The sequence below is a fragment of the Sinohyriopsis cumingii genome, unplaced genomic scaffold, assembly GCF_028554795.1.
Source record: "Sinohyriopsis cumingii isolate HCF-2022 unplaced genomic scaffold, ASM2855479v2 utg000160l, whole genome shotgun sequence".
NCBI lineage: Eukaryota > Metazoa > Mollusca > Bivalvia > Unionida > Unionidae > Sinohyriopsis > Sinohyriopsis cumingii.
The window spans coordinates 3,833,156-3,848,992 of record NW_028315873.1 but is presented as its reverse complement, the minus strand read 5'-3'; the positions used below and the strand labels follow the sequence as shown (position 1 = coordinate 3,848,992).

General features: G+C 36.8%; 1 protein-coding gene across 2 annotated transcripts in view; it reads left to right on the top strand.

The window, feature by feature from the left end:
- The first annotated feature begins 7,261 nt into the window (after positions 1-7,261).
- Positions 7,262-15,837, top strand: part of LOC149774648 (replication factor C subunit 1-like) — a 113,486-nt gene continuing 104,910 nt past the window's right edge. For both annotated transcript variants that reach the window (XM_089944888.1, XM_089944887.1), the window contains exon 1: positions 7,262-7,367. In XM_089944888.1, the coding sequence (XP_089801014.1) occupies positions 7,365-7,367 (3 nt within the window). In that variant the 5' untranslated portion in view covers positions 7,262-7,364. The remainder of the gene's footprint in view (positions 7,368-15,837) is intronic.

The window sequence follows — 15,837 nt, the reverse complement described above, 5'->3', positions numbered from 1 at the left end:
TTATCATGCTATATTAATTCTGCGCTCATAATTTATTAACGTCAAAACGTATTAATAATCCCATATCGTAGAGGGCTTATTTTTCAAAATAAACCATTGTTTATGAATTGCGCTCATAGTTCAGACCTCGGTATAAGGTCATATTTGTAAAATACGAGGTTGCGCTCACGCGTTTATACAATCTTGTTTAGGATATAAGTTTTTATATTTTTATAGTGCGCTCACAGCCTCGTAAAATAAAAGTCTTATTTTGTAAAAATAATGGTTGTAAGCGCACAATTTATTACGCTTAAATCATATTTTTATGTCTGAATTATTAATTTCATGTGATAGAGGGCTTATTTTTTTAAAATAAGGGCTTATTTTATGGAGTGCGCTCATAGCCTCATTTTACCCTTCTTCTAAAGACATTACAACTTACGAATGGGACCTAGCATTGAAAACCAAAAACGAAACTAGCCCAGGGGAAGATCAAATAGGATACACAATATACAAAAATATCCCAAATAACATTAAACAAACAATTATTAAATTACTAAACCAAATATGGACCTCAGGCAAACTACCCGATAAATGGAAACACGCAATAGTAATTCCAATACCCAAGCAAGGAAAAGACCCTAACGATATTAGCTCCTACAGACCCATTTCCCTAACAAACAACATTTGTAAGATCATGGAAACCATAGTCACCAACCGACTCAAACACCACCTAGAGAGCAATAATTTAATCTCCGATAATCAATGCGGATTTAGAAACAAAAGATCCACCACGGATCAACTAATACGATTAGAAACCGCAATTAAATTGGCGTTCAACTCCAAACGCAAAGCTGATAGGAATTTAATTGCAGTATTTATTGACCTCGAAAAGGCATTCGACCTTGTATGGACCAAAGGCTTATTAGCCAAACTCAACCACTACGCCATCACAGGTCGAATGTTTAAATTCATTGAAAACTTCCTCGCTGACCGTAAAATATCAACCAGAGTCGGCGACACCTACTCTGAACCACACACACTTGAAAACGGTACACCACAAGGGAGCGTACTCAGCCCAACCCTTTTCAACATCATGATTAATGACTTGGACACCAACTTAACATCAAAACTAATTGAACTCTCACAATTTGCTGATGATAGTGGATTATGGAGAGCAGGAAACCCCTCCAACCACAAAGTAATCAGCGATATTCAAACAAGTTTAAACAAAATAGGGAAATGGGCTGATAAATGGGGTTTCAAATTATCCCATGAAAAAACCATAGCAGTATTATTCATCACCAAACGTAAATTACAAAATCAGTTTCCCAAACTCACCATCCAAAATCAAGAAATTAAATTCGTAAATGTAGCACGATTTTTAGGAATGCATTATGACTCCAAGCTAAACTGGGGACACCACATAAACGAACTAGTCAAAAGGTGCAATAAAGACCTTAACCTCCTTACAACCCTTAAAGGAACCACCTGGGGATCCAATCAATAAACCTTACTAGCATTATATAAATCGTTAATTAGATCTAAACTAGATTACGGATGCCAAATTTACAACTCGGCACCCCAAAATAACCTCAAAAAACTAGATAGCATACAAAGAAAGGCCCTAATTATTTGCACTGGTGCACTACCATCCACATCACTAGTGGAACTTCAAATCTTAACTGGAGAACTGCCGCTCCACCTTAGAAGACAAGAACTCACCCTCAGATATGCAGCCAGGCTAACAACACACCCCGACACACACCCCACCCGGCTAGCTATAAATAAATGCAACATACCTTTTAGAACTAAATTATCACAAAACATACCAGCAGGGAAATTAGTCCATCAATTAGTTGAACAACTTCCTATAGACAAACTCCAAGCAGAAATTGCAAATCACTATGACAAAGAACCATGGATAAATATCAACCCCACAGTTAACACCCTCATTACGAAATATGGCAATAAAAACGAACAGGAACTCAAACTAAACACAATCTGTACAGAAGAAATCAACTCAAAATATTGCAACTACATTAAGATTTACACTGATGGATCCAAAATTATAGTACCACCCAGAACAGCAGCAGCTTACGTAATCCCCGAACTTAACATTAAAGTAGGACGAAGACTACCTAACCTCTGCTCTATATACACAGCTGAATTCTGGGCCATACTTGAAGCACTCAAATGGATCAAAGAGAACAAAATACCCCAAGCGGCAATAATAAGTGACTCGCTAAGCGTCATAAACTCAATACTTAATAACAACACCAAATCAAGAGAAAACTATCTTAGGCAAACCAATTTATTGTTAAAAATACTGAACAATAATAACTTACAAGTAGAATTTATGTGGATACCATCCCATATTAACATACCAGGTAACGATATGGCAGATATAACAGCTAAACAAAAACTAAACGAAACCACTCACATCAACCTAGATTATAGCATATGCGAACTCAATAGCATATCTAAAACCCTCATTGATAATAAATGGCAGGAATTATGGAACACAAGCACTCAAGGCAGGAAACTAAAAACCATCATTAAAGAAGTATGTAGAAATAGGAAATCACCCAAAACAAAAGGCAGTGAACAAAAATTCATAAATAGAATACTCACGGGCAAAACCAAGCTGGCTAACAGCTTCGGAATGTACATAGGACCACAACCACATAACCCTAACTGCTACCACTGCAGGGTCCCAGAAGACATAGAGCATATTTTTAACAACTGCCATACACTTGAAAAAGAAAGGGCTAAGTTTAAAGTTAAACAGCATAAAATTGGATCCCCTACAACATACCCAGAATTCTTGATGAACACAAACCCCAATATTAATCTAACATTCAAAAATATCATAAGTTTTATACACGAATCCAATCTACTCAAAAAAATCTAAGAAAGTAAATCAAAGACCAGTTAAAAATATAACAAATCACTGTTTGGGAATTATGACGGCCGGCTCGGTCTCGTGGGTTCACAGACTGACACAGCCGTTCATAGCCCGAATAATAAAAACCAGTTAAGGACGAATATTACAAAATCACTGTTTGGGAATTATGACGGCCTGCTAGGTCTCGTAGGTTTACAAACTGACACAGCCGTTCATACCCCGAATAATAAAAACCAATTAAGGCCACAAAAAATTAAAATAGGAAAATATGAATTAATTAAAACAGGACTCCATAATAACATACAAACAACCATAAAACAAGTTTTCATTCCAAAACCAATAAGATAGGGAATCAAAATAAATAAGGAATTCATGAATAAAAAAAAAAAGAAAAAGAAAAAAAAAAAATAAAAAAAAATATACTCCTAACCGTCTCCTTGTCTCTTAAACAACATCTGGCTGAACTTTTAAATCAAGCTTCCACAGCTATTTCTACTAACATACTCAGCCAAATCCAGGCAATGTTGGCAGACGACACTGAAGAATTTGAAACTTCCACGCTGGCAGCGGCCCTGGAAGTATCATCATCCAGCGGCGATGAAGCTGATGAACCTGCACCACCTAAACAGAGTGGAAAAAAGGAAGGCTCTGTCTACCGGAATATCGGACCGGGAAAGGCAATTGATGATATCAAAAAAGCGGGCCACTTCGTCAATGCCACAAGACCGGGTGTCCTAATGTGACGTCATCGCTGCCGACCAATCGTGGCGGGAGTCACATACTGCTTGGTTTGACACCTGGGGCATTTCAATCCAACTAAGAAACACGAGTGTGTGGTGTGACTATTCCCACTCATGTCTATTAGCCTTTCAGTCAGGTTGTTAAGTACTAGTTAGTCCTACACCTGAGTGGCTAAATTAAAAAGTACTCTTTGAGTACATAAAAGCCTGGGGGATGAGGCTCCTTTTCCTTCCCCCAGGAGTAATTAAAAATCACGCAGTGCGTGAATAAAAAAGTGGTACATGTTCAAAAGAACGAAAACCACTATAATCCAACTAACTAACTAACTATCAATTTTGTTTATTAGGGGGATGTTTTCCTTCACGTCCGCGCTTTCACTATAAATTGAAACTCGTTCGGCAGTCTAGCTACCCTTGTTGATTGATCAACACCACCAGAATGAACACCAGAATTGTGAAACTGCTAGAACTCCAGATGCACCTGGAATATGCCAGGCGCCTGTTGAACGAACTGGCCGCTGAGGCCATTGTCGAAGAGGGAAGGATGAAAGAGGAGGAGGAAAGAAGAAGAAAAGAAGAGAAGGAAAAGGAGAGAGAAAATTTCAGAATCCCAGAGACACAAAATTGGGATTCTGAAGCCACATATCCCGCCTCTGCTCTTCCCCCAAAACGAGTGAAAGGAGACTGGGGAAGAAGATGTGTGTGTGGTTCCAGGCCAGGAAGGTGCCAGCATTAGATAGGTGCATCTGGAGTTTAAAAAAAAACCAACAGCCCTTTTCAGGGCTACCCAATACTCTAGAAAAGAAATAACAATCGATTTGCCAATGTGTGTAGGTAGAGTAGTGTGAATATAAACACTGACTCTTTTTTGTGTGAGGGTATGTGTTTGTGTGTTTGTGTTTGTAAGCGCTCACGTACGTTTGTTTATTGATTCCTAGAATATGTGGAGAGTATAGTTTGGGTTTTGTAACGGCTCAAGTACGATTGTGTGGATAGTAGATTATGGATTTAGTTTTAATAATTTGCGTGTGTAAATAGTAGATTTGGGGTTTGTTAAATGTTGCTTCACTTATGTGGATAGTATATTATATGACATGAGAAAGTAGGGTGATGTTTTCCTTCACGTCCGCGCGTTGTTTGGTCATGAACTAGGTAATTTTCGTATAAGAATCCACAGTATTCGTCGTTCAAACCATTCTACAGAGAAGATGGCTTCAAACCACCTGGATAAAATGCAAACATTACAAGACGTCCTGGACAATTTGGGCATGATGGAACAAATGCTAGTGAGACTAAATGAAGACCACTATTCGTATAGTCCCCATCGAGTAAAGATGGAGATTAATAACTTAAGAAAAGTAAAGGACATGATAAGTGGTGTGATGAAAGAAATAAAGGAGGAGAAGGAGGATGAAGAGGAAAGGATAAGGATAAGAGAATGGAATGAAAAAATTGAAAAAGAAGAAGAAAATGAGAAGAGTAAGAAAGAAGAGGAGAAGAAGAAAGAAGAGGAGGAGAAAAAAAAGAAAGAAAAGAAGAGAAAGAGTGTAGGAGAGAAAATAAGAAGTTGGTGGAGAAATAGAAAAAATTAGAAGCAGAAGAAACCCAAAGGCCCTTTTCAGGGCCACCCACATTTCTCGAAAAGAGAATGACTTTCGATTGCCTACCCTTTTTTTTTAAAAAGAAAAAAAAAATAAAAATCCCATGTTCAATTTCCCTTGTCGCTAAGCAGTCCCACGATTTTTCTCCATGTTAATTTCCCTTGTCGCTCAACAGTCCCACGATTGTTCTCCATGTTAATTTCCCTTGTCGCTCAACAGTCCCACGATTTTTTCTCCATGTTAATTTCCCTTGTCTATTTGTTCATTGATTTTTTTTAAGGAAACAACCTGTTTAAATACCCGTAAGTTGGGAAGTTGTCGATTTATTGGGTAAACTATATTTCCATAGTAAAACGAAATATCTCTTTTTCTGTAAAAGTCTTGGGCAATAATTTAATGTTGATTTTAATTTCTAAAGTGAATTTACAACTTTTTTTTTATTTTCTTCCATATTTACATTCAAACGTTTTCGTAATCACACTTCTTTATCGTTGTGTTTTAGTTGATTTTGTTTTAATACATCCAACGATCCGATAAATATTTGTTTTATATAATTTTAGTTTTATATAATTTTAAATGATTAAAATAAAATATTATATGAGTTGTGCAATGTTACAGTTTATTAGATATTATAGACGAAAATATAATAATAAAAATCCGGACCTACACAATTTGATGCAAGAGTTTGGGTGGGGATGGCGGTTGGGTTTACAGAGACAGAAGAAATGGAAGAGCATCATGGAGGGAGCATACGTGTGGAGACCCAGGCCCGACCTCACAGTTTGCGAGGTCCAAGGCGACACACTGGCGAGGGGTGTGGGTGAGGGTGGGGGCCGGCCGGTAGAGTTACTGTAATATGCCTAATTATGTTGCGAATAGGAGCGCGATGTCCATGGCAATCGCTTTGCCCTATGGTCTGTCTTGTGGAGCCCGTTTTCATGCAAAAGCGGGCTGACAAGAAAAACCACTATTTGGACAAGAAAAATAAAGTTTTTAATTCAAATATAAAATTTCACGTTACTTATCAATATCAGCAGTTACATTATTTAAAAACTTGAGATATGGCAAAGTATAAACAGCGAACAAAAAAGAAGGGAAAATAACAAAGAAAAGAAAGTTGTAGAGCCTATACTATGCAAAACAAATTATAAAATATCAATTCCAACAGATTCAACCGATCCGGGTTAGTGGCCTAGTGGTTAGAGCGTCCACCTCGGATGCGGGAGGTCGTGAGTTCGATCCCCGGTCGAGTCATACCAAAGACTTACAAAAAATGTTACTAACAGCAACCTCGCTTGGCGCTCAGCATTAAAAGGTTAGTGCTAGGACTGGTCGGCCTGATGTCAGGAAAATGTGACTGGGTGGGACATCATGCTACATGTCTGCGGTATGATGCCCCGGTGCTAGACATCACTATAAACTGTCACACTGCAGACATCGTAGCGATATGACTGAATTTTTTTTTATATAAAAGCTACGTTAAAAATTCAAATCACCCGCACACACACATACACACAAAAAATTAAGATCTACAACGATCACATTTTCCATTGGGCATCAGTTCACAGAGAGAGAGAGAGAGAGAGACAGAGAGAGAGAGAGAGAGAGAGCATTGATGATAAAATTATTCAATACATGATGTAAATTAACACATTTCGTCAAAGAGGGAAATTATCGAAATAAAGGTGTGTGCGGGGAGATAAAACTTACAACACACGCTGCATCGTCATTCTGTTAAAATGATTGAAAGGGTCAAGTTTATAACGAATTAAGCAATAGGAAAGTAGGCTCGATGCCGATGTTTAAACCATTCTGTTGAGGAATAAAAAACAATTACATGCAAAGGAAGTGTCTAAGCATCACTTCGCAATAGCTTTACTGACAAGTTATAGTTTGAAAATTGCTTTTCCATGAATCTTTGGAAAATGCAATTGTAATGCCACACATGCTAAGTACAACAAATCTGACAGTGTGGTGGCTATATCTGTTAAATGAAAGCTCCCTATAGGTAAAAGGTCAGATAACATGCGCGTTACAACAATTGGCGCCAAATACATGTACACAAGAAGAAAATAGCGTATATTTTGCTGTATGGGTTAAATTAATGAAATAACAAGAGCTTCAACATCCAGAACAATGGTGTGTTATACAGATAATGTGTGTCAATTGCAGAGTGTGCAAAAATGCGCGTGATTTTAGCCAGTGTATGAGTACAATTCTGGTTTAATGTTATGTGGGGTGGGTGGCTAAGGAAAAGGGTTGAATGTACGAACGTGAAAGAACAATTCTTTAGACTATTGTCAGCAGCCAGAATATCCTGTATACTAACATGTAATATGTACTGACAGTTATTTTATATTTTATTTTATCTCATAGACTATTTTTCATTGGTGAAATGCAAAATGGCTCGATTAGCAGGATTCTGTTTGTTGATCATTAATTTTAGCTCGTGTATTAGAATAATAAGGTACGATCATGTAGTCACCACCAATACTGTACATATCATCAAGTGAACTAAGGACATTGCCAGTCTGATCCCGCCCCCTCCCCTAACCTCACCCCATCGGATTTGGAGCACAAATAGACAAGGTATTCTCTTTTGATTTTTAGGTTTGACATGACTGGTAGTGGAGAACAACTGTATGAAAAGATAATCATAATTTTGGAGGGTCCACTTATTATGCATGTTGATTATTGGGTCACTGTTAATTAAAACGTTTGTATCCAGAGTGCATGTTACCTGCCATAATGTGTCACACTAAAAAGAGAATTTTTTTTTTCTCCCATACCTTCTGACATGACTTTTTTGAAAAACGCAAATTTCAGGAACCAACAAAAACACTAAAGGAAAGACAACCATCACAATATATGCCCATAACTTGTAGTTTGTGTAAAACGTAAACAGTCATGCTTGAAGTGCAGTCAAACTATCCATGGTACAGTTTATACAGCTGATTGTCAAAGAAGCATTTAAAAGGTAAGGTGGTCGCGTATAAACTACCACCATTTCGCATATTACTTAGTTAGCTGGCAATAGCTTGGGTGATGTGTTAAGTCCTTTGAAGACTGCTATTTTGGAGCTGATTGGGCTAATTTGAATGTCACTCAATTCATTTAAAGTTATAGGTAAATCAAAAAGATGTATGTTTAAAAACAATAATTATTACACGTCATTGCTTTGTATAAAAATGTTTAGGCCATCTTTGTTACAGATTTCTGTTTATATAGGTGTGTTTCCTATGGTAGTAAAGTTTAATGGAAATCAATTGATAATTTGCTTAAGTGTCATGGCCATGTTAAAAAAAAATTTAGGACATGACTTAAGCTTTTGTTTAACACTATATTAGTGTGACTCCTATGTGTTTTGTTGTTAAACTTTTATACCTGGAAGCAGCTGGAATTACTAAAGACCCCCATATAATAATTTGATACGAGTACATATTTTTATATGTACAGGAGACCTTAACCCTTTACCTCATACAAGCGTCTTTGGACGCCTCTACTCCATTCGCATGGAAGCGCCTTTTGACGCCTCTGCAAGATTCGCATAGAAGCGCCTTTTGACGCCTGCTGTAAACATCAGCCATTTTGAGATAGTTTTCGTAGCGCCACCTTCAGGGAAAACCCCCCTATTACATACTACATTCATTTCTGTGAATGACAATTACATCAGATCACGTGGTCGCTATTCATGCACTGGTCGATATCTGCTATTTAAAGTAACTGGGTCGTAATCTCCACTCTCCAAAATGGCAGCCGCGGATTTCGTTCAGTACGTACGAAGTTTTCACGATTAGAATAACAACCACGAAAGATTCAATAAATTAGGTAAAGGCTCTGATATTAATGTAGGCAGCAATTAGTTTTTATAAATTATCAAATTCAGATGACTTAGTGATAAAGACGCACACGAAAACCTTGTAAATTTCGAGTATGGGAAATGGCAGCTACGGTCGGTCACGCGACCTCACTGACATGACGGTGAATGAGTTCTCTCTCGATTTTAAAGCACATTAAATATTCTTCTGTGAAAAATAATTACACAGCTATAAGAATCGGACTTTACTCTTCAATTTTTCCATATATAATAGATGTCTACCTTAAACGTAAAATGGTTAAAACTGCTGTTAAACGTAACACCACTACATTGCTTAACAATTCACAGGCATGCCTATGCGGATGCGGTCTGCTAGGTAACAGGTGTTCTATTTATAGCGTGCTGCACTTTGTCACTATGCTCTATGAGGTAAAGGGTTAAAAAGCATTGAAAAATGAATTTGTCCTGCAAGGCCTTGAAAACACCTTGAAAATTCAAAATTTTGTCTTGCTACCTTGATTTTATTGAAACCTAAATCTAAGTTTGCCATGGAATGGAAATTTCCACAACTAACCACTATGCAGTTGTACATTTTGAGCTTCCAGATGAAGATGCAGTTTAAATTTGAATCATTTGTAAGCTTTGAAATGGATAGCTGTGGATTCCAACTTCAGTGGCTAGACAAGGAAAAATATAAAGTTTGGATTATGAGATGATTTGCAGACAGCTTTGCAAAATACAAATTATGCCAGATGGCTACTGATTTGTGTGCAGTGGGAGAGAGTGCTCTGCGTTCACATGCAGCTGGGAAAAAACACCAGCTCTCGTAATTTGTGTAATTGTGGCTAATACAGCAAAAGAAGAAGAAGCATGAAAATGTTTGTGACGAAAATATTTGCAATGAGCAATAAAAAAATACAGAATAATCTAAACTGAGAGAAATATTAATACATCTAATATGAAACAGTTTAAAATTAATGTAACGATGCACCTTGAAAAACATGATTTTTGAATCATGAAAAAACATGGTTTTTAAAAAAAAGAAATATGCCTCTAACCCTGACTTTTACCTGGAAGCAACTGGAATTACTAACGACCCCCATATAATAATTTGGTCACAAACACTTTTAAAAAAATATATTTTGAACGATTTGGGCAATGTTACAAATTTGTTGACATATGTTGGCAGTGAATGGCACTATTAGACCTAGAGTTGTCAGAATTTTAAAAATTTTAAGTTTTTTTATCTGCCATTGCTGTCATAAACAGGACAAGTATAATATTATCCTCAACAACATTTGATAGCCATCCAGGAACTCAGAACAGGTAGTAGCCGTGTCATACTGATTGGCAGAATTCTTCAAAATGCCAATGGCGTCGGTTTCTTCAGCCATTGTGTATTAAATTAAAAAGAGATTTGTATTTTAAACAAGGGATGTCTCCTGCACTCAGATAATGTACATACTTAAGTAGCACTTTCATTGCTATGACTTGTTCGAAAGAAGCCAGGGTACTGTTCTGAAAGTTATTGTTATTTGCACATTTGGTCATGGATTTTTTTTAAGCCTCTGTACATATATGGCAAAACATAAGGGTGTCTTCACTGTCACATTCTTCCCTTGAATTATTTGAAAAAATAGCTGTATGTTTTCAACCACTGCAGCACAGGATTACATTTTATTTTAGGTGTAACCGTCACCTCGTCTTTTAATGATGAAGGCTCCACTGGTTTGACAATCCTGTTATCATTAGTCAGTCATAAATGCGGTCAAAAATATAATTTTGTTTGAGATCTATTTTAATTTTTTTGCCCTGGACATGATTTTAAGTTGAATTCTGACAGTATCTTGGAACAATGCAAGGCATACAATCGAGCGAATGGAAATTGTTGCTTCGTTGCATACAAAGGTGCGCATAAAATAATAGTTTCTTGTGATAATCACTTTAAAATCACGTGTTTATTTTCTGCCTCTTTCTTACAGTTCTAACATCCTGTTTCTACAAATCATGTGACAGTTACATGTCACATAAGGTCAGCTTCATGCTCCATACTCATGATAAATGATGTATTATGATAACATCAGCTAAAGAAACTGATCTGTGCGTGTTTTCCCCTGATTGGGATAGTTGTCATCTAACCATTAAAGTATGTCACAAATAGAACGATTTGATCATTTTCGTCGTACATGCGTACAACGTTACCAAGGGTGGATAATTGTTTTTCTAGTTGAGCGTGTATCTCGTCATTGATCATTTGCGGTGAGAGACACAAAAAGCACAGCATGCATGAGTATTTTACCCTTACTAATACTCATTCTCCTGTAGATTTAAGGCAAGTTTTTTTCTGACACACTTGTCTTTTGGATCTTGTCAAGGAGTTCATGTTTTCCATTTTTGTTCTATAGCCATAGGGGTAAGTGTTGCAATTTCTCTTTTATTTGATATGTGAAGCATATTCAGTTTTAATATCGTAGTGTGAAATGTTGCCTTTACCACTTTGCCCATTTGAAACATTGTGTTGTGTTGTCATACAATCTAAGTATCCATTCAGGTCAGTCCTGTGACAAAGCCTTATTTTCTGTTAATCAGCAAAACATGACATTGGGGTGCATCAGTTTACATACCAGTGACGATTTTTAGACCAAACCTTTGTTTTATGTTAATCAGAAAAACACATTATATTGGGGTGCATCAACTTACATACCGGCAATGATTTTTGTGTCAAATCAGAAAAGTATGCGGATTTGACACATAACAACATATGTAGATAAAACACTGGATAATTAAACTGGTGTGGCATAAAATGTACAAATATGTTTTTTTGTTAGAGCACTGGATTTAGTCAGGATTTAATAAAAATTGTATGATTATAAGGTCTTTAACTATGTAACAGAAAGATAGCAAGTTGACCAAAACTTAACAAATAATTTAATTCTTTAAGTTATAAAATAAAAGTTTAAGAGAACTTACAGTATTGTGAATTAAATCCAAAACAGTTTTATCACTCGTCCAAATTAATAGTGTACTCGAAACGAATTCCAGGCCTTGAATATGCTGAAGTGTTGAATGTATTTTTTATTTTAAAATTGTTTTTACAAATACAGGTCAATTCTTCACAGTCCTGCCTGCCATCAGATTTGTATAGCCAGGATTTTTAATACACATTCATATTGTCAAATTGAAAATGTTCTTTCATATATTTTATCTATATCAATTTGTATTGTTATTTTTCCACATTTTATGAGCACATGGGATTGCTGTGGTGGCCTAAGTGGTTATAGCATTTGCCGCAGATGCAGAAGGTCACGGGTTTGAACCTTGGTCTGAGTCATGACAATGACTGATCAAAATTGCAGCTGCCTTGTATGGCGCTCAGCATTAAGAAGTTAGTGTTAGGACTGGTCAGCCTTGTTTTTGGGATAATGTGACTGGTTGGGACATGATGTTACATGTCTGCTGCATGATGCCCGAGTGCTAGACATCAGTACACTATGAAGTGCCACACTGCGAACATCATTGTGATATGACTGGAAAATTGTTAAAGTCACTTAAAGATTCAAATTAGCCTGATGTGGCTATTGATAGTAAAGCCACATAAGAGTGACTTGAAGGCCTTATGTAGCCATTAATAGTAAAGCCACATAGTAATGACTTGAAAGCCTAATGAGACCATTGATAGTAAAGCCACATGAGAATCACTTGAAGGACTAATGTGACCATTGATAGTAAAGCCACATAATGGTGACTCTAGGGCCTAATGTGGTCATGTAACAGTGACTTGAAGGTCTTTTGTGTCATTGATAGTAAGGCCATATAAATGTGACTTGAAGGTCTAATGTGTGGCCATTGATATTAAGCCATGTAACAGTGACTTGAAGGTCTGATGTGTGGCCATTGATATTAAGCCATGTAACAGTGACTTGAAGGTCTAATGTGGCCAGTGATAGTAAGCCATGTAACAGTGACTTGAAGGTCTAATGTGGCCATTGATAGTAAAGCCATATAAATGTGACTTGAAGGTCTAATGTGTGGCCATTGATATTAAGCCATGTAACAGTGACTTGAAGGTCTAATGTGGCCATAGATAGTAAGCCATGTAACAGTGACTTGAAGGTCTAATGTGACCAGTGATAGTAAGCCATGTAACAGTGACTTGAAGGTCTAATGTGGCCATTGATATTAAGCCATGTAACAGTGACTTGAAGGTCTAATGTGGCCATTGATATTAAGCCATGTAACGGTGACTTGAAGGTCTAATGTGTGGCCATTGATATTAAGCCATGTAACAGTGACTTGAAGGTCTAATGTGGCCATTGATATTAAGCCATGTAACAGTGACTTGAAGGTCTAATGTGGCCATTGATATTAAGCCATGTAACGGTGACTTGAAGGTCTAATGTGGCCATTGATATTAAGCCATGTAACAGTGACTTGAAGGTCTAATGTGGCCATTGATATTAAGCCATGTAACAGTGACTTGAAGGTCTAATGTGGCCATTGATAGTAAGCCATGTAACGGTGACTTGAAGGTCTAATGTGGTTAATGATAGCAGTTGTAGTGCCTCAATTGTCCATGTATAATGTATCATGTGGTGAACAAATGGCATTGAACCCACAATAATAACAACAAATTATCCACTATTGAAATAATTTTTATTGCACAAGAAATAAATTTAAAAGGGATAAAAATTTTATAAAATTATAGAATTAATAATATAGACACAAAAGCAATACAGAATTATAGAATTAATGGATAAATTCTATACAACTTGGGCAGTTCAGCCTCCAGACTGATGTGTGCTGAAGGGTAGTTTCACAAAATTTTACAAAGAGTCCTAGCTTTAACACCTTCCAGATTTGTACAAAATTTGACATTGTGGATGCAGTTGCTTAAATATATGCTTAGCTAGTTATCTAACATAGGCCTGTAATCTTTGCAGAGCCACTTATCTAACGTCAGCCTTTAATCTGTGCAGTGCCACTTATCTAACATAAGCCTGTAATTTGTGCGGTGCCACTTACCTAACATAAGCCTGTAATTTGTGCAGAGCCACTTATCTAACATAAGCCTGTAATTTGTGCGGTGCCACTTATCTAACATAAGCCTGTAATTTGTGGGGTGCCACTTATCTAACATAAGCCTGTAATTTGTGCAGAGCCACTTATCTAACATAAGCCTGTAATTTGTGCAGATCCACTTATCTAACATAAGCCTGTAATTTGTGCAGAGCCACTTATAAAACATAAGCCTTTAATTTGTGCAGTGCCACTTATCTAACATAAGCCTTTAATTTGTGCAGTGCCACTTATCTAACATAAGCCTTTAATTTGTGCAGAGCCACTTATCTAACATAAGCCTTTAATTTGTGCAGTGCCACTTATCTAACATAAGCCTTTAATTTGTGCAGAGCCACTTATCTAACATAAGCCTTTAATCTGTGCAGAGCCACTTATCTAACATAAGCCTTTAATTTGTGCAGAGCCACTTATCTAACATAAGCCTGTAATTTGTGCAGAGCCACTTATCTAACATAAGCCTGTAATTTGTGCAGAGCCACTTATCTTACATAAGCCTTTAATTTGTGCAGTGCCACTTATCTAACATAAGCCTTTAATTTGTGCAGAGCCACTTATCTAACATAAGCCTTTAATCTGTGCAGAGCCACTTATCTAACATAAGCCTTTAATTTGTGCAGAGCCACTTATCTAACATAAGCCTGTAATTTGTGCAGTGCCACTTATCTAACATAAGCCTTTAATTTGTGCAGTGCCACTTATCTTACATAAGCCTTTAATTTGTGCAGTGCCACTTATCTAACATAAGCCTTTAATTTGTGCAGTGCCACTTATCTAACATAAGCCTTTAATTTGTGCAGAGCCACTTATTTAACATAAGCCTTTAATTTGTGCAGTGCCACTTATCTAACATAAGCCTGTAATTTGTGCAGTGCCACTTATCTAACATAGGCCTGTAATCTGCATTCATTTATGTAACATCAGCTTTCATCTGTGCCAAATCAGCCATGTAACGTAAGCCATTTATCTGTGCTGAGTCGGTCATGTAAAATTGGCCTTTAGTCTGTGCTGAGTCAGTCACGTAACATAGGCCTTTAGTCTGTGTTGAGTCAGTTTTATAACATAGTCCTTTAGTCTCTGTTAAGTCATTCATGTAACATAGGCCTTTAGTCAGTGCCAAATCAATCATGTAACATAGGCCTTTAGCCTGCTGAATCAGTCGTGTAACATAGGCCTTTAGTCTGTGCTGAGTCAGTCATATAACATAGTCTTTTAGTCTATGCTGAGTCAGTCGTATAACATAGTCCTTTATTTTTGTGCAGTCAGCTGTGTAACATAGGCCTTTATTTTGTTCTGAGTCAGTCATGTAACATAGTTCATTAATCTGTGCACTCAGTTATCTAACACAGGCTCTAATCTGTCCAAAGTCAGTCAGGCTTTGAATCTGTGGAGAGCCAGCAAAAATCAAATTGTTTGAATTGTCACTTCTGTATGCAGCATATGTGTATCAATATTGATATGACAAAGAGATCTTTTATTCTATATGATTGATTTGTTTACAATGGCAACATTCTTTTTTTAATTTGCCAAGTTTTTGGCATTAGCCAGGTTCTATCTAATATATTTATGATGTCTTTATTGAAATTAGTAACTTGGCCAGGATACCAGTCTTGTCTTTGTTGAAATTAGTACTATGGCCAGGAAACCAGTCTTGTCTTTATTGAAACTGGTATCTTGGTCAGGATACCAGTCTTGTCTTTATTGAAAATTAGTAGC